Below are 27,169 nucleotides of genomic sequence, written 5' to 3'. Positions count from 1 at the left end.
GATCATTTTGTTAGATGACACAAGATTGAACTTTAACATGCAACACTCACTATGTACACAACAAGTCTGGGATCGGTACAATTTAGAAGTTTTTGAAATACAGTTGAGGTCAAAAGTTTACATCCCCCTTTTCAGAATCTGCAAAATGTTAATTGTTTTTAGCAAAATAAGAGGGATCATACAAAATGCTTGTTATTTTTTATTTAATACTGACCTGTATAAGATACTTCACATTAAAGATGTTTACATATAGTCCACAAGAGAAAAATCCTTCAGGTCCCACAAATTCTTTGGCTTTCCAGCATTTTTCTGTATTTGAACCCTTTCCAACAATGACTGTATGATTTTGAGATCCATCTTTTCACAACTGAGGACAACTGAGGGACTCATATGCAACTATTACAGAAGGTTCAAACACTCACTGATGCTCCAGAAGGAAAAACAATGAATTAAGAGCCAGGGGTGAAAACTTTTGAACAGAATGGAGATGTGTACATTTTTCTTATTTTGCTTAAATATCATAGTTTTTTTTTTTTTCATTTAGTACTGCCATTCAGAAGTTACAGAAGATACTTAAAAGTTCCCCAGAAGACAAAATAAGTTAAATTTACTCTGAACTTCAAATTCCAAAAGTTTTCACCCCCTGCTCTGAATGCATGTTTTTTTCCTTCTGGAGCATCAGTGAGTGTTTGAACCTTCTGTAATAGTTGCATATGAGTCTCTCAGTTGTCCTCAGTGTGAAAAAAACTAAATTTTCTGAAGAACAGCGGGCAGTTTAATTTTTCAGGGCAAACAAGAGACTCACTAAACAAAACAACAGCTTTTTAACAGGGGTCGTTTTTATAAATTCAACTATTATTTTCTCTTTTGGACCACATGTAAACATCATTTATGTGAAATATCTTATTCAGGCAAGTACTAAATAAACAATAACATGCATTTTGTATGATCTCTCTTATTTTGGTCAAATAATTAACATTTTGAAGCTTCTGAAAGGAGGATATAAACTTTTGCCCTCAACTGTAAGTCTCAGTAAATGCAACATTTATTAAATTAAAAATACAGTAAAACACAATGGAAAAAATGATACACCGCTTAAGGCTACAGGAAGCTCAGTTCAAAGAGAAATGGTTGAGATGGACAATAATTATGACTGAACAACGACAAAACAAAAAACTTGATTGAGGAAAAAAAAATGGAATATGGACAGATTGATTTGAAAGTAACTCCCATGTGTGTTTTTTTTTTTTTTTTGTTGTTGTAGTTCTATTTTGATTGAGTTGTTGCACCTTGTAAAGCAAAAATTCTCAATAAAAATTAAAGTGAAAAAAAAAAAAAATACAGTAAAAATTGTTAAATATTTTTACAACTTAAAGTAAATGTTTACTACTTGAATACATCTTAAAATGTAATTTATTTCTGAGATGCAAAGCTGAATTTTCACCATCATTATTGCAGTCTTCAGTGTCACATAATACTTCAGAAATCATTCTTATATGCCGATTTGCTGATCAAGAAACATTTCTCTTAGTTGAAAACAGTTGTGATGCCTAATATTTCGTGGAAAACATAACACATTTTTTTCCAGGATTTTTTGATGAACAGAAAGCATTTATTTGGAACGGAAATCTTTCGTAACATTATAAATGTCCTTACTGTCACTTTTGGTCAATTTAATGCATCTTTGCTGAAAAACAACAACTTTTGAACTCTTTCAAAACTTCTGAATGTTAGTGTTTGTGTATTGCTTGTTATTTCAGAACGTCTTTTAATGAAAACCCTCCATCCAACTCCAGTCGGGACTTTATGAAAATCCTCTCAAACCGTCAGTAAATTAATCTAAATGTCACTCTGGCGCAGAAAACCATCCACAGAGAGTCTCTAAACAAACGTCCCGCCTCTATAATCACAGGAGATTAGCTTGTTTCTTATTCACCGCAATGATTTGTCCTGAAGGTCAGGGACGCGATGAGTTCCTGGTAATCCCGAGAGCTCAAATTCCTCACGCACAGCTCTGGCCTTATAGCGGATCGACCGCATGGCAGGCATATTTTGAAGTTATTACAGTGCCGAGTGATCGGGCGCCGCGCCAAAGGATCGTTTGTCTTCACGCTCGCATGGGTCCGAACTCACAGAAGAAGCGTTATTGTCTTGGGGCCTGTCGCAATGTCATCTGGCTCTCGCGTTTCAGCCAGGATGAAACTGGATAAAACAAACAGCCAAGAATTCGCATTTGGACACAGTTTGCTATCCTTGTGGCCTTTGACTTTGTTCTGCGTTTCCCAGGGCCCCGAGAAATTCGAAATTATACATGTTATTGGTCTTCCCAAGCTCAACAAAGCCAAAATACACACCATACCACAATAGTATCCGTGTTTAACAGCAGCCAAAAAGATTTTTAAAAAGAGCTGTTCAGGTCTTAAATTTAAGAGAAAAATGGCTCATTTTCTTTCACAATCATTTGGAGAATGTGGCTGCGCTCAGCCAAAATGAAGGCCGTACAATGATGGAAAACGAGAGAGAAAGTGTTGCCACGCTGGAGTGATGAAGCGATATGACAACATTTGGATAGGAATGTTGGCTGAGAGAGAGAGATGATAAAAATCTTGCGGAAGGTTGCAAAATATGATGAGCCATGATTGGAGAAAACTCTTGCATCAGCTTCTAATTTGCCTGAATTCAATGAGTTTATTCAGCATTTTGGCATTTTTTGGTTTTAATAAACACTAGCTGCAATAAGGTTCTCTTTTTCCAAAAGAAATCAGTTTTCTTCAGCACAAATGCATTTATCAAATTTGTTAAAAGTGAGAGTAAAAACATTTATAATGTTACAAATGATTTCCAATTTAAATAAAGACTGCTCTTTTGAACTTTTTAAATACATCAGAGAATCCTGGAAATGGAAAATGCATCTCAGTTTCTATGAAAATATAAAGTAGCACAGCTGTTTTCAGCATTGATAATAATCAGAAATGTTTCTTGAGCAGCAGAATGATTTCTGAAGAATCATGTGTCACTGGAGTAATGATGCTAAAAATTCAGCTTTGCATCGCTGAAATAAATTCGATTTTAATATATATATATATATTAATATAGAATATGGCTATTTTAAATTGTAATATTTTTTCACAATCTTGCCATTTTTACAGTATTTTTTTATCAAATAAATGCAGCTTTGGTGAGCATAAGAGACTTCTTTAAAAAACATTTTACGTACCGATCGCAAAGTTTTAAAATTATTTATTACAGAAAATGCAGGCTGAGAGAAAGATGATTAAAATCTTGTGGAAGGTTGCAAAATATGATGAGCCATGACTGGAGAAAACTCTTGCATCAGCTTCTAATTTGCCTGAACTCAGTGAGTTTATTCATCATTTTGCCATTTTTTGGTTTTAATAAACACTAGCTGCAACAAGGTTTTCTTTTTCAAAGAAAGTAGTTTTCTTCAGCACAAATGCATTTATCAAATTAATTAAAAGTGAGAGTAAAAACATTTATAATGTTACAAATGATTTCCAATTTACTTTCCACTAAAATTCAGCTTTGCGTCGCAGAAATAAATTTGATTTTAATATGTATTATTATAGAAAACGGCCATTAAAAAAAAAAAAAAAAAAAAAAAAAAAAAAATCTTGACATTTTTACTGTATTTTTCTATCAAATAAATGCAGCTTTGGTGAGCATAAGAGACTTCTTTAAAAAACATTAAAAAAAATATATATAAAAAATTGCACAAATCATTTTGGCATTTTTTGGTTTTAATAAACACTAGCTGCAATAAGGTTTTCTTTTTCCAAAGAAAGTAGTTTTCTTCAGCACAAATGCATTTATCAAATTAATTAAAAGTGAGAGTAAAAACATTTATAATGTTACAAATGTTTTCCAATTTATTTTCCAATAAAATTCAGGTCTGCGTCGCAGAAATAAATTTGATTTTAATATGTATTATTATTGAAAACGGCCATTTAAAAAAAAAAAAAAAAAAAAATCTTGACATTTTTACTGTATTTTTTTTATCAAATAAATGCAGCTTTGGTGAGCATAAGAGACTTCTTTAAAAAAACATTAAAAAATATATATATAAAAAATTGCACAAATCATTTTGGCAATTTTTGGTTTTAATAAACACTAGCTGCAATAAGGTTTTCTTTGTCCAAAAGAGTAAGTACTTTTCTTCAGCATGAATGCAATGATGAAATTAATTAAAAGTGAGAGTAAAAACATTTAGAATGTTACAAAAGATTCCCAATTCAAATAAACACTGTTCTTTTGAACTTTTTATATTCATCAGTATCACAGTTTCTATGAAAATATAAAGAAACACAGCTGTTTTTGAACACTGACAATAATGTTTCTTAATAATAATAATAATAATAATAATAATAATAATAATAATTCAGAAACAGCATGCTAGAATGATTTCTGAAGAATCATGCAACACTGAAAGCTTAAAATTCAGCTTTGCGTCACAGGAATAAATTATCATTTAAAATATATTCACACAGAAAGCAGCTATTTTAAAATCAAATCAAATAAATGCAGCTTTGGTGAGCAAAAGAGCATATGAGCATATGATACCTATGTTACATCTCATTCCCTATGAATAAATAATTTAACATTCCATGATATTTTATGTTCTTGGCGACCTTGAATCTAAACCCTTGATTTACAAGCTGGATGTGTGCTTGTGAATTCTCACCGTCTCTCTGGACTGGAATCAGTGTCATTTTCACACAAAACTGCAGACACTGACCACAGCCACTGAGAGAAAACACTGCATCTCTGCATAATATCAAAACAAGATGACAGAATTTACATGATGACAATGACTTCCAGGCAAATATCTCAAGTCTAATCTTTTTAAGTCTTTCCAACAAAGACAACGCAATATATGAAGAGACAGGGTCTCAAAGAATGCACAAACTAGGTCAGAGGAAATTACAGAAAAAGGACAGGAACAGAACAAAAAGTCACTTCAGTCAGATTGATCAAAGCTGTTTCAAACATGCTGCCCTCAACATCACAAGTCCTGACATATTTAGTGTTTAAATGATGTAAAGCGGAAATTAATGCACCATTAATCAAGTGCAGGATGTATGAAAGCACACTTAAAGGACAGTGACCTCTCAACATTTAACAGGCAAGCAGAAAGAAGAGCTGAGGTCAACACTCATCATACACTACCAGTTAAAAATTCTCTTCTGTTCGCCAAGCCTGCATTTATTTAATCTAAAGTACAGCAAAAACCGTAATATTGTGAAATATTTTTACTATTTAAAATAACTGCTTTCTATTTGAATATATTTTAAAATGTAATTTATTCCTGTGATTTCAAAGCTGATTTTTCAGCATCATTACTCCAGTCTTCAGTGTCACATGATCCTTCAGAAATCATTCTAATATTCTAATTTGCTGCTCAGAAAACATTTTTATTATTATTACTGTTGAAAACAGCTAAGTAGAATTTTTTTGTAGATTTTTTTGATGCACAGAAAGTTCAGAAGAACATCATTTCTCTGAAGTAGAAATCTTTTGTAGCATTATAAATGTTTCTAAAATATAATAAAATAGAATTATTAGATCCAAAACAGTAAAATTCGATCCAAAATTGTGAAATATTTTTACTATTTAAAATATATTCAACTACAAAACAGTTATTTAAAAAATTTAATATATTCCTGTGATCAAAGCTTAATTTTCAGCATCATTAGTCCAGTCTTCAGTGTCACATGATCCTTCAGAAATCATTCTACTATGCTGATTTGCTGTTCATTTTTATTATTATCAAAATGTAAAACAGTTGAGTACATTTTTTCAGGATTCTTTGATGAATAGAAAGATCCAAAGATCAGCATTTATCTGAAATAAAACGCTTTTGTAATATTATACACTATACTGTTCAAAAGCTTCCAGTCAGTATAATTTTAGAAAATAAATTCTAGAAGTTAATAGGCTGCTTTTATTTAGCAAGCATGCTTTAAATTTACATTTATAATGTTACAAAAGCTTTTTATCTCAGATAAATGCTGTCCTTCTGAACTTTCTATTCATCAAAGAAACCTAAAACAAAATCTACTCAGCTGTTTTCAACATAGTAATAATAATAAATGTTTTTTGAGCAGCAAATCAGCATTAGAATGATTTCTGAAGGATCATGTGACACTGAAGACTGGAGTAATGATGCTAAAAATTCAGCTTTGAAATCACAGGAATAAATTATGTTTTAAAATATATTCAGATAGAAAACAGTTATTTTAAACATTTAATTTTTTTTTTACTGTTTTTACTGTACATTGGATCAAATAAATGCAGGCTTGGTGAGCAGAAGAGACTTAAAAAACATTAAAAATCTTACTGCCCAAAAACCTCTGACTGATAGTGTACACCATTATGAACTCTATCAGAGTCTAGCAGTGTTCAAGGCTTTTCTGCTGCTTATTCAATGTCAATTTACACAGTCTAGCTGTATCTTTTATTAGTAGTTGGCCAAACAAAGCAAAAAGAAACCCACAAAGTTACACTGAATACATATCTAGAGACTGGAAACTGGGTGTGTGTGCTTCATAGGTTCCCACTTTTGAGAAAATGCAAAAAAACACACAGCAATTTTCAATGAACTTGAGAAACGGACATACTGAGAATGTCAATCTGTGTGATTTCCATCATGCTGACACACTCAAACACTGGGCTAACAGTTTGTACTAACAAACACCCTACAGAGTGTCTGCACCAATCAGAGAGGAGGATTTTAGAAAGGGGTCACTAAACAACAAACATCGTTCAGTGACCCCAGATGAATATTAGCTGTTTTGCAGCTGTTGTCGTTTAGCAAGAAGAAATGGATCTGGAAGGAAGACATTTAGGGCTGTGACCCACTATAGCACAAGTTAGACAGGATGAAGCAAATGTTAAAAACGTTTGAGTGAAAGATGATAACAGAGAGGAAGTAGTAGAGTACTGCATATAGAAACTGCAATCACAAAGCATTTATTTGATTAAAGAAACAGTAAAAACTAAAAATGTGAAATATTATTAGAATTTAAAATAACTGATTTCTATTTAAATATATTTTAAAATGTAATTTATTCCTGTGATGCGAAGCATCATATATATTCAACTACAAAACAGTTATTTAAAAAATTTAATTTTTTCCTATGATCAAAGCTGAATTTTCAGCATCATTGCTCCAGTCTTCAGTGTAACATGATCCTTCAGAAATCATTCTAATATGCTGATTTGCTGCTCAAAAAACTTTGTCAATGCTGAAAACAGCTGTGCAGCTTCATATTTCTGTGGAAAGCCTTATATTTTTCAGGATTCTTTCATAAAAAAATAAGCATTTATTTGAAATAAAAATATTTAGCAACATTACAAAAATATTTTTACTGTCACTTTTGATCAATTCAATGCATCCTTGCTGAATAAATAATTTATTTATTTTAATAAAAAGTGCATTTTAAAACATATTTAAGCAGAAAACGGCTATGTTAAATTGTAATTTTTTTTGTATTTGTATGTTTTTTATCAAATAATTAGAGCTTTGGTGAGCAGAAGAGACTTCTTTAAAAAACTTTTTAAAAATCCTAATGATTCTTTGATGAAAAGAAAACATGCATCCTTGCTGAATGAATAAATAATTTCTTAAAAATAAAAAGATTAAAAAAAAAAAATATATATATATATATATATATATATATTATTATTATTTTTTTTTAAATAAGTAAAATAAAATATTGAAAAAAAATGAAAAAAGTTGGCACAGTTCTAAAAAAAATATATCCCATTTATAACTTGGCAGTGATGAATTAAATATTAAAATAATTAATTTAACTTGGGAGTGAAAGTAAAAAAAAAATTAAATAACAGAGAAAGAAAAATATAAAACATAAAAAATAAATAAATAAAAATATAATACTGCCAAAATATAAAATGTAAAAGTTGGCACAGTTCTAAAATATATTCAGTTTATAACTTGTGAGTGATAAATAATAGAACAAAATAATAAATTAACTTAAATAATTAAATACAATGATGAATTAAATGATGAAAATGAAAATATATGTTAAATTTATAACTTGGGAGTGATATTAAAATCAAATCAAATATAAAACAAAACAGAATAAAATAAAATAAAAAATTAAAATGGTATAAAATAGAATAGAATAGAGTAAAATAAAATAAAATAAAATAAAAAATATAATAGAATACAATAAAATAGAATAAAAATAGAATAAAATAAAAAAATAGAATAGAATAGAATAGAATAGAATAGAATAGAATAGAATAGAATAGAATAGAAGGCGCAGTTCTAAAAATATAACCAATTTATAATTGGAACTGACAAGAGTATTAAAATGCTGCATATGTAGGCCACTAATTTTTGGAACCATGCCTAAATTATGTCCTAGTTCCCCAACAGTTACATTCAAAAGTTCCTTTCAGTTCTTGATCCACTCACGTGTGTGTGTGTGTGTGTGTGTGTGTGTGTGTGAGAGTGAGAGTGAAAGTGTGTGAGTGAGTAATCCTCAGTGGTATGTGCTCACAGAACTGGCAGTTAAACCCGACACATCTAATCCACACAGGACAGGACAGACCCCCTCCCTCCTCCAGTCCACCTCTTTCTTTCCCTCCTTACTTCAGCCCATTCCTTTCTTTCTTTCCCTCATTTCCAAATATCACCACCCACATCTCTCCTGCTCTCCTCTGATCCCTCGTTCGGTCTGTCATGTGGTCTGCGGTTTTGTTTCATGCATTCTGAATGTTCAGCGGAGTGAAGACAGACCTGATTATCTGATTCATTCACTCTTCAGTCTACTAAACAAGACACACACACACACACACACACACACACACACACACACACACACACACACACACACACACACACACACACACACACACACACACACACACATTCTAAAACCCTAAAACACAGCCTACATATGCATTCTATACTACACATTCAAGTATGTACTTCTGTGACGTCAGCATGAGCTGGTCTGGCTGGTCTGGTTGGCTAGATTTAAAAGGGTTTTGGACACTTTTTAGCCTGAGAAACAAGTTGGCTGACTAGCTTAACAATTGTTTGGCCAGGCTGGGATACCAGGTCATACTTGTAAACCAGCTTAAGCTGGTTTAATCAGCTCTTTTAATAGGGAGTTTGTATTATTTAAGAGATATGACCAGTTTCGCCAGATCACATGTAGCTAAATTCATTATTTTCAAGTTCACGTTCACCTCACTTTTAGGTTTAAACACTAAAAAGTTTGAGGTCAGTACATTTTTTTATCCAGCAAATATGCACTATGATGCATTAAAAGTGATTGAGAGTAAAATATAATATTTCAAAAGATTTCATTTGTAAATAACTGATTTACTGCTCAAGAAACATGGTTAATAATCATATTTATGTGGAAAGCCTTATATTTTTTAATGATTCTTTGATGAAAAGTAAATATTTAATCAAAATAGAAATCTTTAGTAACATTACAATTATCTTTACTGTCACTTTTGATCAATTTAATGCATTCTTGCTGAATAAATAAATTTCTTAAAAAAAATAATAAAATAAAATTATAAATTAAAATAAATAAATTATATTTTAAAATATATTCAGTAAACGAAAAACTATTTTAAGCTGTAATCATTTCTCACAATTTTGCTGTTTTTTACTGTCATTTTAATCAAATAAATGCAGTTTTGGTGAGCAGAAGAGACTTCTTAAAAAAATATTTTACAAATGTTACGACCCAAAAATTGTACGTTTATTTATTACAGAAAGTGTAAATAACTTGTTAAATAACTGATTTACTGCTCAAGAAACATTTCTTATTTTCAAATGTTAATAATCATATTTTTTTGGATATTTTTTTATGATTCTTTGATGAAAACTAAACAGTCTTTTCAAAATATAAATCTTTACTAACATTACAAATATCTTTACTGTCACTTTTGATTAATTGAATGCATTCTTGTTGAATAAATAAATAATTTCCTTAAAAAAAATGATAAAATAAAATAAATAAAAATAAATAAATTATATTTTAAAATATATTCAGAAAACGGAAAACTATTTTAAGCTGTAATAATTTCTCACAATTTTGCTGTTGTTTTACTGTATTTTTAATCAAATAAATGCAGCTTTGGTGAGCAGAAGAGACTTCTTCAAAAAATATTTTACAAATCCACGACCCCAAAATTGTACATTTATTTATTAGAGAAAATGTAAATAACTTGTTAAATAACTGATTTACTACTCAAGAAACATTTCTTATTTTCAATGGTTAAGAATCATTTTTGTGGAAAGCTTTATATTTTTATGACTCTTTGATGAAAAGTAAACATTTATTTGAAATAGAAATCTTTAGTGACATTACAAATATCTTTACTGTCACCTTTGATCAATTAAATGCAACCTTGCTGAATTTTTAAATAAAAATAATAAAATCAAATAATAAATACATAATACATTTCTTTAAAAAAATAATAATAAAAACAAATAATAAATACAATAAAATATTTCAAAAAATGAAAAAAGTTCACACAGTTCTAAAAAAAAAAATACATCCAATTTATAACTACAAAGTGATAAAATTAAAAATAAATTAAATTTAAATTAAAATAAAAAAATATTGAAAAAAGATGGCTCAGCGCTAAAAAAATAATCATAAACATAATAAAAACAGCAAAAGATAACCATTATATACCCCAAAATCAGGTCTTTTAGCAGAGAGTTGTAGTAGTTGAGATTTTTATTAATGCTTTTATTTAGCCGATATGCATTATGATGCATTAAAAGCGATGGTAAAACATTGTATTTCAGAACTTTATATTCATCAAAGAATCCTGAAAGAAATAATAGTTTACACATTATTAGTTAACAATATGAAGCAGCACAACTGTTTTCAACATTGGTAATAATCAGAAATGTTTCTTGAGCAACAAATCAGCATATTAGAAGGATTTCTAAAGAATCGTGTGCAAAGAAAAGATGCTATTTTACATGCTATTTTCAACATACTATGATCTGGGGAACTTGCTTATTTTATGCAACATTGTCTAGATAGTTTGTAAATTTGTAATGCAGTCACTGTAAATGAGCTGCATGACACAGAAAACTAGAAAGCTTCCAGTATGTCCTATTATTTTATAATTTGTCGGCCATTTGTGCCCACATAATAGCTTAAACGTTTAAATGAGGAAATATGGGCGTCTGTGAAGAATATGAGGCGATCTGACAGACTCGCACAGATGTAAGGAGGGGAAATTGAAGCGTGGCTTAAAAGGAGGAAGGAAAGCATCTGATAAGAATTAAAGACGGAGCCTCTAAGCGCTTAACACAACAGCTTCTCTGAAAAATCTGAGGATTTGGGTTAAATCAGATTGGCATGTTTTCCGATGTTATCTGGCCGGGCCGTCCCAGACTAATTCGGAGAGAAGAGAACAAAACACTCCAAATTAAATGTTAGGAACTCGTCCTCACTACTCCGCTTCATGGGTATGAAATAAGACTAAATATTTGATTAAATACGCTGATGACAACTTGTACTGGACCATCACACACAGACATTTCTCACGGATATGCACAGGGTGTATTTGAGTCAAACAAAAGAGTTTTTGAGGAATGCAAACTTTCTCAGGTTCAGATCATGTCTGAAGAACTAGAGGCACATTTTTTAAAGTATTAAAGGACCCAAAGTGAAAAGTCAGTCATTATTTATTCTTATAGGGCTGGTACAAATACATTAAATTACAATTGCAGGACTTTCGAAGACTTCAAGCACTGCTCTCTCATTTACCAGAAAAAAAGATTTGCAAAACATCAAGTCTGATTTGAATTAAATGATTCACGATTTTACCTCAAAATATCTGCAAATTTTGAATCTGAATCAAATGATTATTGACCCACGCTCCTAGGTTAATACTCACGAACCCCCTCTGAATTTAAATCAAATGATTCACGATCCATGCTCTGAAGTCCCTGACTAATGAATAATTTGAACAATGATTCATGAGCCATCATTTCAGATCAGGACTCGGAGCACGGATCGTGAATCATTCAATTCACAGAATGATTCGCAAACCCGCTCTGAAGTCCTGATCTAAATCAAATGATTTGTGATATGCAATGTTCCAAATCCAAATCAAATGATTTGCTGTACACAATTTCAATCTAATCTAAAATCAATTGATTCGCGATATGCAAAGTTCTGATCTAAGTCGAATGATTCGCAAACCCGCTCCGAAGACCTGATCTAAATTAAATGATTCGCGATACACATTTTGAAGGCCCAATCTGAATCAAATGATTTGCGATATGCAATGTTCCGATTGGAGTGCTTTGAAACAGTGAATCATGTTGTAACACAATGGTTTTATTATTATTATTTTTTAAATGAATGACTCTTTTAATAAATTAAGTCACTTCCTTACATGACACTGTCAGTGCTAATACTCACTCGTTTAGCGCGACAGTTTTATGACATGAAATATATAACTGAAATAGGCCAAAAAAAATGTATATATATATTTTTTTTATTGCAAGAATTTTTGTGTGCAAAAGATATATGCTTATTATTTGAAAGCTGAATGAATAAGCTTCGTTGACATATTGTTTGTTAGGATAGAACAATATTTGGCAGAAATACAACTATTTGAAAATCTGGAATCTCAGGGTGCAAAAAAAGTCAAAATATTGAGAAAGTCGCCTTTAAAGTTATCCAAATAAGTTCTTAGCAATGCATATTACTAATCAAAAATTAAGTTTTGATATATTTACGATAGGAAATTTACAAAAACATTGATATCCTAATGATTTTTGGCATAAAAGAAAAATCTATAATTTTCACCCATACAATGTATTGCTGGCTATTCCTTAAATATACCTGTTCTATTTAAGACTGGTTTTGTGGTCCACGGTCACATATTGTCTGACAATAATTCAAGCACTTTTTAAGTACCTCATCAGGAATATTGCCATTTTCAAAATTTTCCAGGACTTAAATTTCAAAATGTCAAATTCAAGTGCTTCAAGCACTATGAGCACCTTGTACAATCGTATAATGTTCTTTTATCGTTCCAAACCTGTAAAACCTTCTTTCTTCTGCAGAACATTAAAAAAGATAGGTAAAAATGTTGTTTAAAGCTCAGCGTTCTTTAAAAAATATTTTGTGCTCCACAGAAGAAAGTCGCCCAGATTTGAAACAACAAGAGGGTACATTTTCTTCTAATTAAACTCTATAGCCCATATAGTTTGAGGAAATCCTGTAATTAGCATTCTTCAAGGAGGCTTGGACGTTTGTGCATTCTATACATACTTAACATAGACGTCTGCATTTTTAATAATCGGTGGGAATTGTGGGACATGAGAAGGGGAAAGACAGAAGAGCAGAGACTCAACCTCTGCATCCTGTGGAGGATTTTACAAGCCAACCACAAACATGAACTCATGAATTCTTCTGAAAACTGCTGATGCATCAATGGAAAAAGGAAATCAAGTAACTGAGATGAAGTTTCACGGCCCTATACACCTCTCTTACAAATAAAGATTTGTTATTGGCATTGATGCTTCCTTGAAGAACCTTTCCAGAATTACAATTTCCTGACAATTTACTCACCCCCATATCATCCAAGATATCATCCTTGGCTTTCTTTCTTCAGTTGTTAAGAAATTAAGGCTTTTAAGAAAAACACTCCAGGATTTCTCTCCATATAGTGGACTTCAGTGGTGGCCAAAGGGTTGAAGGTCCAAATTGCAGTTTTAATGCAGCTTCAAATGGCTCTTCATGATCCCAGCAGAGGAATAAGGGTCTTATCTAGTAAAATAATTAGTCATTTCCTAAAAAAAAAAAATTCTCAAAAATGTATATACTTTTAACCAGCGTCTATGACTCCATGCATTATGTAATCACTTTGGAAGTCATCGTTGTCATAATTTTTCTGTAAAGGGCATTTGACTTTTTTTGCACATTCACTTTGTAAACATTGGGTTGGTATTTCCAAGTATGTCATGCATGACCTTTCCATCGTGACTACATAATGCATGAAGTCAAGCTAGTGCAAGATGAGCATATAAATTTGTATGACCGATCATTTTGCTAGACAAGACCCTTATTCCTCGGCTAAGATTGTGTAGAGCCCTTTAAAGCTGCATTGAAACTGCAATTTGGACCTTCAACCCATTGACCACCACTGAAGTCCACTATGGAGAAAAATCCTGGAATGTTTTCCTCAAAAACCTCTATTAATTTTCGACTGAAGAAAGAAAGACATGAACATCTTGGATGACATTAGGGATTGAGTAAATTATAAGGACATTTTAATTCGTGGGTGAACTAATCCTTTAACATCCATGGAATCTTTCCATTCCACAAAAGGTTCTTTATAGTGGAAATAAAAATGTTGCATCACAGCAAAAAAACCCTTTATTTTGAAGAGTGACTCTTTAATGGAACAGCATTTGAAATCTGATATACTGTCTTCCAGTTTCATTATAAAGAGCTTTGAAACGTTTCTACAGCCACTGATGTGCATGTATGAAGTTTTAAGGGGTGTGGACGTCTGAGGATTCGCTCAAAGGTCACAAACAATGCAACCTGCCAATCCGAAGGCAGATTTTCCTATACCAAACCCTACAAAGGCCTACCAATGAGGTGTAAACTGGTCTAGAAAGGCTGGTCTGGTGGAGATGAACCATAATCACGGAAGATTAGCACCTATCTTTTTAAATAACAATTTAGAGAATTTGAAAGGAGATCATTTCGCTTGTACTTTCAATATTACTCGCAATAAATGTATTTTTCCCTCAAATGTTTGTCTATACAGATAAGCATGACTGAAATATGCATAAATATATATGTATGTTCTGGGTTGCTATAGCTGGCTTATTACTAAACAAAGTATTTTTTACACTTATTGAAACACTGGCTCACAAGCTGCCTGTGTATAAATACATATTATTTCGCTTCAATCTGAAACATGCAGAGCATTTCTTGATTTAATTAAATCTCACTAAGCTACACTATGAAAAATAAAAGTGCTTCACGGTGCCATAGAAGAACCTTTTTTGTCTTAAAACCTTAAACATCTGAAGAACCTTTCTGTTTGTGGCAAAAGAAGGTTCTTCAGATTATTAAAGGTGAGAAAGACATGGTTCTTTGTGGAACCAAAAATGATTCTTCTATAGTTTGAAGAATCCGGATAGCCAGACACATGCACAAATATTTGCCTTGGTCTGGACAGACACGTAAATGGGGATGATTTGAGAGTAGTCCCTCTCCTGTGTTGACAGCAGAGAATAGCGTGAGACTTTATCAAAGCCAAACTTGCACAGACCAGATTCTACAGCAAGCCTTGACATGCAGCATCGCAGCACATTTACAGACGCAAACGGCACAGCAAGAACGCATAGACAAACCCAAGCATGGGTTTCAGTGCGTCAGCCCACTTTGTTTGAGTTCGTCTTTCCTGATGGTGCACACTAACGTCTTCCCGCTAAAAGGCACAGGTGGGCTTTACCTGCATGCCACACCCACACTGCCAGGAAATATCATTCACACAGTCAATATCTGCTCTCTATAGTAGAGCTGGGTAAATAATATACAGTCAAGCCCGAAATTATTCATACCCCTGACAAATTCTGACTTAAAGTTACTTTTATTCAACCAGCAAGGTTTTTTTTTTTACCGGAAATGACACAGGCTTCTCCCAAAAGATAAGATGATGTACAAGAGGCATCATTGTGGAAAAATATATTTCTCAGCTTTTATTTACATTTGAACAAAAAGTGGCATGTCCAAAATCTTTCATACCATTTGCAAACTGTCACAGTCTATGGGAAAATCCAAAGTTCTATACCATTCCAAATAGTCCAAGCTGTTCTAAAGCAATGAGCACTGAGGACCTGCGGCTGCGCATTGTGGCTGCTCACAAGTCAGGAAATGGCTATAAGACCATATCTAAATGTTTTGAAGTTCCAGTGGCTACAGTGGAAACTATTATTAAAAAATACAAGTGAGAAACTCTCAGAGGACGTGGTCGGAAGCCAAAAGTGACACCTGAGCTGGCCAGGAGGATAGTCAGAGAGGTAAAAAAGAATCCAAGGATCACCACCAAGGCCATCCTGATGAATCTGGGCTCTGCTGAAGACTTCTGGTCTTCTGTTTTATGGTCAGATGAAACTCAGATGAAACACAAATTTAATTGTTGTACAATTGTTCTACAATAACGTAGCCTTTATTTGGTGTAAAAACAGAAGCCTTCAACTAGGGCTGTGCAATATATCGAACGATATTGTGAGGCGCGTTTAGTCAATGAAGCCGGTGCTTTGATTTGTAGTAAATCTCCATCACGTGCGTTCCTGTTACGTTCCACGTGCGTTTCGCTGGCGTGGGAATGTTGATGCTTTTACTCGCTGATGCACTACACGTGTGTTGTGCGTTCATTGAGTTTTCTTTCTGTTAATCCCACCTCTAGGTCGCTGTGACTGGCTGACTCATCTGTCAGTCATCATTAGGGCGGAGCACCAGAACCAATCAGAGGCAGTCCAGCTGGTTTAAGAGAGATGGCGGGTTCCTTCACTTGCGGCAGCAAGCTGTTATGCGGCGTGCTGAGTTTTTGTATACTCCTTGAGAGTTTTTGCCTGTTTAATGTAATCTACCTGGAGAAGTGTGCTATGTGCTTAAGTGATTATATTTATATTTGGTAACTTATTCGTATTACGTGTGTATCACTATGAGAATATAATAAGAGTTTTCAGCTGCAAAGCTATGTTGGGAAGGAACATCAGGTTCCGCTGGAGCGGCAATTGATACACAGAAACGTAAATCTCTGACAAGCTACGCCATATCGAGCTTAATATCGCATTCGATATTTAGCGCGATATGGCGTAGCTTGTCAGAGATTCACCGCGCATACATTTGAGCGCATCAAAATCTATATTTTTACAACACTAAGAAGGCTCGACACACCATGAAACTTTGCTCGAAGTATCGCCTGGGTCTCTACACATGAACTCCAGCATTGAGAACATTGTTTGTGTACACAGAGTTTACTAAAAAGAAAGTTTTGAACAACTCACTTTCACTGTTTGGGTTTCCACTCGCAGCCGTCTTGCCAGTCAAGAAGCGTCGATTTTAGTAAACTCTGTGTACACAAACAATGTTCTCAATGCTGGAGTTCATGTGTAGAGACCCAGGCGATACTTCGAGCAAAGTTTCATGGTGTGTCGAGCCTTCTTAGTGTTGTAAAAATATAGATTTTGATGCGCTCAAAGTTATGCCCCTAGTATTCCCATTCACCGGCCATTGACTACAAAACGAAATCATGGTCAATCTCAAAAACGGCTCGTTTGTCGTAATTATGCTTTTAGATATATGTTTGTCTCGTTTACAGTAAAAAAAAAAAAAAAAAAAAAACAGCCCTGGTTGCATTTTGGCAATAGTTATCCTTTAAGGGTTTGAAACAACATGAGGGTGAGTAATTAATGTAATTAAATAAATCACAAACAGCTTTTTCACTTTTCATATGAAACAAAGTCTCAAATTTCAAATTCTGTCTATTTGATTGCAGTATTCAAACAATAAATGCCGTTTTGGCACATTTAACATGGAGTTACAGGTCACTGTAGCATCTCAGTTCAAGAGAAATGGAAGTTTGACGTCCACGTAAACGGATTAATAAACATCTAAGGTATTTTAAAAGAAAGAGTACAACTTTCTGAAATCCGTATCTTTATGTAATCGCTCAATCAGCGTTTTAAATATATAACAGCTTGCAAACGATGTCATGTTACGTCACATTTACCTACGAAAAAAACATATTTGGTGACCATAAACTTGTTTTTAAGTTTTTAAGACAGCCATGTCATAAATGGTTATATTTCTTAAAAAAACGATTTTGATTAGAAATATAATTATGTAATTGTAAAACTACTATAAGTATAACTATAACTGAGTGTCATTTTAAGTATATAAATTTGTATAAAAATCAGTTAATTTTAATCTTCAATATTTTAGTAGAAGCCTACCAACTGATTCTCGTATATATTTTACAGCATTAGTTTTTTAGGATTTTTGTTTTCCTAGAGAAAATTTGCCATGTACTGTAACTCATATATATATATATATATATATATATATATATATATATATATCCAAAATGATCAAGATTGAATCGAATCAGAAATCGAACTGAACCGCAAGCTTGCGAATCAGAATCAAATCAAATGTGTCAAAACCCAACCCTACTATATAGGCATTTGCCTTGTTTACAGTTGTTTTAAAGTAAAACTTCAACCACAATATAACATTTTGTTGTTATTTATTCAAATAAACCAATAAATCAATCAATAAATACATTTATTACTTAAAAAAAAGGCCAAAACTGCTAAAGGAAGCAAAAATCACAATTTTCTCCGCATAAAAATAACTTAACATTAAAAACAGACCTTCTGTGAGCTACAAGGTTGTTAACCAATGGTATACGCTTTTATTAAAGCTTATTTGTAAAATACTAATGTTTAACAACTATTATTGGAATTATTGGAAAACAAAACAATTCTGCAACTACATCCTCACCAAGAGGGACAAAAAAAATTACACCAAAAGTATCCAAAATCTTAGCCTTACTAAGATAAGCTATCATATATATGCACATTTTGCAATAAAACATAATATATAAAATACATCTTAAAGGGATAGTTCATCCAAAAATGAACAGCTGATGGTAGCCAGTGGCTTCCATATTATTTTTTTCAATGACTTGTTTGCTAATCAACGTTCTTCACAAATATCTTCTTTTGTGTTCGACAGAAGAAAGAAACTCATACCGGTCTGGAACAACTTGACAGTGAATAAATCATACGAGAATTTAAATTTTTAGGTGAACTATCCCTTTAAATCAATAATTGCACATATTTCTCCATCATCTTTAATTTGATTCATTGTAGTCCTTGAATTCCCTCATTAAAGCCATTAAGTATATTCATGTACCTTTGTCTCATTGTCGGATATTCAAGGTTTCTGCTTCAAATCAACATTTGCAATTTACAATGTTCTGATTCACCTCGTAGATGATAAGTGGTTGCATAACTCTTTAACAAAGAAAATTGAAATTCCATTGTTAAAAAAAGAACGACAAAGAGCTAAAGTCGCTGAAAAGCGGGGCACTGTTGCAGACTATATAAAAGTACTCCATATGACTCAAAGACAAGTCTTTTGAAGCCATTTGTATGAGGAATAAACTGAAAAACTTTCTGTCTGATAGTTATATATCATGCATAAGTCATACGGCTGCTTTACAGGGCTTTTACTGCTCCTTTTGTCATTGCTGAAACGCAAATGATGACAGAATCACCATTTTCGGGGGAACTGTTGCTTAAGTGAAAACAGATCCCAACAAACCAATCCTTGGCTCTGATATCCTGATTTTGAGACTCATCAGATCTCATCTGTGAGAGAATCTGCTGAGTCAGCAGCTGTTAATGAACGCTTCTTGGTTGTAAATCTGACTCACACTTAGTGAACCAAGTCAAACTGATTTACAAATGCTATTCACTCCATGCTGAGTCATTTGGACAGACCACACAGATGAAGTGAAGCATATATGAGCTGCAGTATGTAGAAGGCATTGTTCCCTTCAGCTGTAATCAAGCACTGATGGAGACACTCCTAAAGGTCGCCTTTGTTACTGTGCTGATTTATGCTTCAGAGGATACAGCTGAGTGCATCTGATAATGCTTGCGTGGTTCATTTCACCGGTGTAACATTACAGGTGTTATTATGTGCTGCCTCAATAGGTAGTAGGGAACTATAAAGCTGAATCTTCACAACAAAGAGCTCTAATCAAAGCGGGGGGTGGGGGGGGGGACATGTCAGCCACAGTTATAATGATTGCTACATCTGAACTAATCATTATGGAAATAAAGAGTGCCCATTTTTTTAAGACTGATTCATTTCAAATAAAGCACTGCATGTGTGAACAAGCTCTGAACGTATGAGAAGCTCCATGGTGCAATGGTTTCAAAATGATTTTATCAGATGGTAAAAATATTGATTGATGACAGTGTAACGTTATCAACTGAAATCATGATCATCAGGTCACAATATAATATTGCAATGCAATTGTTAGTATTAACAGTTGAAGTCAAAGGTTTACATACACCTTTGCAAAATCTGCAAAATGTTAATTATACCAAAATAAGAGGGCTCATACTAAATGCATGTTATTTTTTATCTAGTACTGACCTGAATCAGATACCTCACATAAAAGACCTTTACATATAGTCCACAAGACACAATAATAGTTGAATTTATAAAAATGGCCCTGTTCAAAATTTTACATACACTTGATTCTTAATACTGTGTTGTTTGTCTGTCTTGTTTGTCCTGAACAGTTAAACTGCCTGCTGTTCTTCAGAAAAATCCTTCAGGTCCCGCAGCATTTTTGTGTATTTGAACCCTTTCCAACAATGACTGTATGATTACGAGATCCATATTTTCACATATGCAACTAGTACAGAAGGTTCAAACACTCACTGCTGCTTCAGAAAAAAAACTGATGCATTAAGAACCGAGGTTGAAAACTTTTTGAATTTAAAGATCAGAGTAAACTTAACTTATTTTGTCTTCTGGGGAACATGCAAGTATCTTCTGAAGGGCAGTACTACATGAACAGAATATGATATTTAGGCAAAATAAAATTTTTAAAAATGTATCTTCGTTACGTTCAAAAGTTTACACCCCAGGCTCCTAATGCACTGGTTTCCTTCTGAAGCATCAGTGTGCATTTGAACCATCTATAATAGTTGCATATGAGTCTCTCAGTGTGAAAAGATGGATCTCAAAATCATACAGTCATTGTTGGAAAGGGTTCAAGTACACAAAAATGCTAAAAAACCAAAGTATCTGTGGGACCTAAAGGATTTTTCTGAAGAACAGCAGGCAGTTTAACTGTTCAGGACAAACAAGGGACTCATGAACAACTATCTCTAAACAAAAAAACACAGCTGTGGATCATTCAGGTAACAATGCAGTATTAAGAATCAAGTGTATGTAAACTTTTGACTTCAACTGTATATTTTCAATAGTAGTCTTAGATTTTTCGACTCAACTGTATACTATGTTACTGAACAACTATCATATTCACATACAGGATGCAACCATCGTATACGTAGTAAGGGAAACACAATGTTTAAAAGTACTTGCAATGTCAGATTTCTCCACCCAATCTTGGCACGTTTCTGTAATTTCTACATTTGTTACTTTGGGATGAAATACATAGTTATCGATTATGACACACTTGGGAGGAATGTTACACTAGACATATAAACTTAACACTTGAGGCATTATATTGCTCAACATTTACCTCATACAGTGTATACACCAGTCAGTCACTATGGGTAAATTAGACAGTCACCAGTTGAAAGTTTGGATATCCATTGAAAAAAAAAAAAAGAGTGAAATATTTGTACTATTTAAAACAACTGTTTTCTATTTGAATATATTTTCAAATGTAATTTGTTCCTTCAATTTCAACGCAGAATTTTATCATTACTCCAGTCGCATGATCCTTCAGAAATCATTCTAATATTTTGATTTGCTGCTCAAGAAACATTTATTATTATTAATAGGTTAAAAACAGCCGAGCGGAATTTTTTTTCAGGTTTCTTTAATGAGTTCAGAAGATCAGCATTTATCTGAAATAGAAATCTTTTGTAACATTATAAATGCCTTTATCATCACTTTTGACTGACTTCAAGCTTTTGAATAGTATAGTGTATAATGTTACAAACGTTTTTTTATTCAGACAAATGCTGATCTTTGGATTTTTTCTATTCATCAAAGAATCCTGAATTAAATTCTCATCTGTTTTATATACTGATAACAATAATAATAAAACATGTTTCTTGAACAGCAAATCAGAATATTAGAATGATTTCCGAAGGATTATGAGACACTGAAGACAGGAGTAATGATGCTGAAAATGAAGCTTTGATCGCAGGAATAAATGACATTTTAAAACATGTGACCCTGGACCACAAAACCAGTCTTAAGTCGCTGGGGTATATTTGTAGCAATAGCCAAAAATACATTGTATGGGTCAAAATTATTGATTTTTCTTTTATGCCAAAAATCATTAGGAAATTAAGTAAAGATCATGTTCCATGAAGATTTTTTTGTAAAATTCCTACTGTAAACATATTAAAATGTAATTTTTGAATAGTAATATGCATTGTTAAGAACTTCATTTGGACAACTTTAAAGGTGATTTTCTCAGTATTTTGATTATTTTGCACCCTCAGATTCCAGATTTTCAAATAGATGTATCTCAGCCAAATATTGTCCTATCCTAACAAACCATACATCAATAGAAAGCAGCTTATTTATTGAGCTTTCATATGATGTATACATTTCAGTTTTGTAAAAGTTAACCTTATGACTGGTTTTGTGGTCCTGGGTCAAGAGCTATTTTAAATAGTACAATATTTCACATAAAAAAATCAAATAAATGCATTTAAATAAAAAATGTGACTGATAGTGTCAAACTGAAATTCATTAAAAAAAATCTTATAAATCTTTTATTTTCACACTAAAATGTTGACCTTTGACCTTTTATGAACATGAATGTTCATGTCAAATTGAGTAACTTTGATGAGAAAAGTTTAACACATTATTTGTACACAAATAAATAATAAATGAATCTATATTTATTCATTTTGGACATTTACAAAAAAAAAAAAATAGAAAAAGGTATTAACTTGTTTCAAACATTTATAAAAACTTTTTACAAATTTTAAATGGCATTTCCTTTTAATACTCAGCACTGTCATAGTCACTAGCCCAGATTGAATGTGCTTGTACTCAATGGAAAGCAACAGTTAAAGGTGTCAGGTGAACTTTGGTGAACTCTGGAAGGCTGGATTTCACAACCATCTGCCTGAGATCATGGAGGACAGAAATGCAGATGTAACAAAAGATCAAACTTACCCACAAGCACACACACGACATCCATCAGCACAATAAACAGCTTGTTCTTCTTGAGTTCTGACATGACTGTGATCTGCTCGACTCTTCTGGGCTTAACTGAAACTTAAGTGACCTGTGTGATAGTCGATGCGCTTGTTCTTCCGGGTGTCCTGTGTGTGTCACCTGCGTTAAGGTGCGCTGATGATGTAACGCGTCCGCGCTGCGTGTTTTCACGGACGCGAGTTTCACGCGAGTGAACAAGACGCCTGAAGAGTGGAGACTGAACCACGAACAGTTTGAAGAGACTTTACTAGTTCAGGTACACGCCCACTACTGACGTTATGGGTGTTCTATCTCGCTCTCTCTCTTTCTCACTCACACACACTGGAGTTCAACATATAATACAAGATTAACCCGTTCAAACTAACATTGTGATTTTAATTCAATTTTTAAATCATCTTAAATTCTCTGTTTTTTTTATTGTTGTGATTATTATTTTTATTTTTGTATGGTTTTTATGATATTATGATTTTAATTCTTTTTATGTACAGCACTTTGAATTACCATTGTGTATGAATTGTGCTATATAAATAAACTTGCCTTGCCTTGCCTTGTGTTCAGGCGAACACATACATACTTTTTTAAAAAGAAATTAATACTTTTATTCACCAAGGATGTATTAAGTTAATAATTAAAAGTTTATTAAAAGTTAATAATAAATAATTTACATTGTTATACAATATTTATATTTTGAATAAACACTGTACTTTTTAAACTTGTTATTCATGAAAGAATCCTGAAAAAAAAAAAAAAGGTTCCAAAAAATATTTGGCAGCACAACTGTTGATATTATCCAACATTGATCATTCTAATAATAAATCAGCATATTAGAATGATTTCTGAAGGATCATGTGACACTTAAAGGTTGTATCAGCGATTTCTAGGCTGAAAAACAAAGTGTCAATTTCAGCTGACCTTTCATCACGATCCGCTCGTTGCCTGCCCCATAAATTGTCTGTGAAAAAACCGCGTCTCTCTGGTCAGCCTAGGGTCCGAGATATGCCAAAAAAACAATCGGCACTACCAAACATTCCACACATAAACAAACATTGTTCCAACCAATCAGCGTCAGGGGTTTGGTGTTGTGGACTTTCCTACTGGTGCAGGGATGTGAGGGAGGCGGAGCGAAAGTCCACAACACCAAACCCCTGACGCTGATTGGTTGGAACAATGTTTGTTTATGTGTGGAAAGGTTGGTAGTGCCGATTGTTTTTTTGGCATATCTCGGACCCTAGGCTGACCAGAGAGACGCGGTTTTTTCACAGACAATTTATGGGGCAGGCAGCGAGCGGATCGTGAAAAAAGGTCAGCTGAAATTGACACTTTATTTTTAGGCTAGAAATCGCTGATACAACCTTTAAGACTGGAGTAACAGCTGATGAAAATTCAGCTTTTCATCACAGGAAGAAATTCTATTTTAAAGTATGTTAAAATAAAAAAAACATTATTTTATATTTTAAAAACATTTTGCAATATTACAGTTTTTTTCTGTATTTTTAATCAAATAAATGCAGCCTTGATGAGCAGAAGAGACTTCTTTAAAGACTGTTACAAGTCTTACTGACCCCAAACTTTTGAACGATAGTGTATATGAAAGTATTTATAATATTTCTAGTGTTAATGTATTCATAAATGACGATTAATCACTACCTAATTGTTAAATCAGATGTCGATTATAATTTATATATTGTATATAATTTATGTTATTAAAAAATGTATACGTAATTATAAGTAACCTATATTTTATCAAATGTAATAATAGTAATTGTAGTTAGCCTAATTTAATCTAATAAAGTTGTGTTTCATGACCCTTCATCAATCGGCCATATTGGCACACTGAATGAAAACAATGCCACCAAACCAAATTAAACTTGCATATTTTGCTAATTATTGCTGCTGAAAATCGTCAGTTATTGTCATGTTTTGGGCTGTATTAGTCGGTCAGACCGGGAAAAACATTTGGAGTATTATAGACTGCCAAAAATTATAACAAATCAAGGAGAAGAGTGCAAAACGCTGAGGAAGGCATTTGTATTTTGGCCAAACTGAACCAGGATTTCCAGGGCAAGAATCTTAATAACATTCGTGTTTGCCTTTATCATTTCCGGTCAGGTAGGTCAAATATTAGGCTAATATCTTAATTAATTCTGCTTGTATGTATTTTTACCACCTATTAACTTTAGTTTTTCAAAATATTGCGCCTAAATATTTCTTTAGCAGCTTCTACACATTTTTCCCATGGTTTAGACAGCATAAATTAGCACAACGTATTCAGTAGTACATTAACTGTCCAATCCATGCTGTTGTTTACATCTGAGTATCTCCAATTTGGCTGCGCATCCGGGTAACTGACCTTTGTGGTGGGGCAAGTTGTCACAACCAAAACTGCAATTAAACAGTTATTATAGCCTAAATGTAAACACTGTAAAACCGCTATACAATAACTTAATAGAAAATGTAAAAGTAACAATAGTTTTGGCTATTTATAATTAATAAACTGTATTTAACCTTTTCTATGTTGCAGGAGTAATTTTATAGTGAGACTTCTGGTTCATTAGCCACTATAACAACATGCAGCAAATGGTAAAACTGTTTGCACTACAAACTAGTGTGTTCATAATTAATATGATATATTAAAATAATACGGTAAGACACACCAATTTACAATATTAAGTAGCAAAACAAGCTGTTTTGTGCAGCTAAAAATAGCTGGATGCGAATGAGACCGGAAACCAAACCCATAAAATTTACTCTGCTCTTACATGAAGAAAAATGTTGATAAATCATCTAAAATGCAACTTGCCTCGACCTTTTATTTCTGTAAAAAACATTGTCCTGATAACACAATCCAGCCTTTTACTTTCATTATGTAACATATTGTGAATGTATGTTAGTGTGGTTTTATTGTGAACACTCTTTAATGCAGCACATATAACAATAACACAATGATATTTTAGTTTGAAGGACGGAATTCTCAAAAAATGCTTTTTTTATTATTATTATGCCCTTTTATGAACCTTCTTCCTTCTTCCCAAGGATGTTTTGTCAGGTTGTGCTATTGTTCTATTGATGTTAGGGAAGTTAAATACAGAAATACCCAAAGTTAATAAATGTGTACACACGCAAAAAAAGTGACTTTTTACACTAATTTTTTCACGCACAGAAGATCTCCACTGCAGAGCAGTCAAAGTGCAAAGAAATTCACCTATGATCAATCACCACACCCAAGACGTATCAGTAAATATAACCAAAGTCCAACAAAAGCCGGCATTTCAAAGTGCTCGATACGAGTATAGCTTATATATAAATATGCACAAATTTGATCAAATTAAGGAAGATTTCCAGTGTTTACTTTCGAATATTAACCTTCGTGACTTGAGATAACAATAACACAAGGTGATTTTCTGTTCACTTTATTAGACAAATAACAATAACATGTGCTTTATCAGAATATATACATACTGTACAGTCTTGAGTTTCTCAACATCACGACAGTAATGTTAAATAGTGTTCTAGGCATTAATTTAGTCCTTTTTGAGCTATATTCACAGGCTGAAAAATTCCTGATGGAATGGTGGAATGTATGGAGCATGTTATGCACTAACAGTCCGCATGGCTCTGGCAGGTCAGTGTGAATATCCATCTATTGTCAACAATAGCACATTTCATCACCAATAAATATTGCTGCACCAGCTCTGGCACGCGGCCGATCTGCACTCCTGTCGCCAAAGATCAACTCTCTGGAGCCGGATGTATGTGTGACCTGGCCCGTCTCTGTCCAAACAAAGAGGGACTTTATCGGGAATTCCAGTCGCAGGAAAGATGGGACCAGCGGTGGTGAACTCTGGCCCGAAGCCACAGCATTCCCAACAAAATGTTCCCGATGCCGAGTGTCCCTCTCACTGTCCTTTCCTTTTCCGCAGAAATCTGGTTTGTCTTCGGATACAGTTCACAAAAATAAACCTTTGACATTATTTTGGAATGATATTGCTCAAATATTTTCATTAGGAAATGAAACTATGTATATATAGTTCAGATCAGGTGGGTTATGATGTTTTTCACAGATTTCCAGGTAAAATACTAAAATAGCTTACATTTATATTTAGGCTGACAACACAAATGTGGTAATTTCACCAGATAAAATA

The 27,169-nt window shown here is 33.0% G+C and overlaps 1 protein-coding gene across 1 annotated transcript in view; it reads right to left on the bottom strand.

The window, feature by feature from the left end:
• The window catches only part of LOC141288765 (phospholipid phosphatase 2-like), a 45,548-nt gene extending 22,485 nt beyond the window's left edge, over positions 1–23,063 (bottom strand). Inside the window, exon 1 of the mRNA XM_073820934.1 lies at positions 22,986–23,063. Coding sequence (XP_073677035.1) covers positions 22,986–23,049 — 64 coding nt within the window. The 5' untranslated portion in view covers positions 23,050–23,063. The remainder of the gene's footprint in view (positions 1–22,985) is intronic.
• Between the last annotated feature and the right edge of the window lie 4,106 nt (positions 23,064–27,169).

Source organism: Garra rufa, chromosome 16 (assembly GCF_049309525.1).
Source record: "Garra rufa chromosome 16, GarRuf1.0, whole genome shotgun sequence".
NCBI classification, from domain to species: domain Eukaryota; kingdom Metazoa; phylum Chordata; class Actinopteri; order Cypriniformes; family Cyprinidae; genus Garra; species Garra rufa.
The sequence above is the reverse complement of the archived record's forward strand: the minus strand, read 5'-3'. Positions and strand labels throughout refer to the sequence as shown.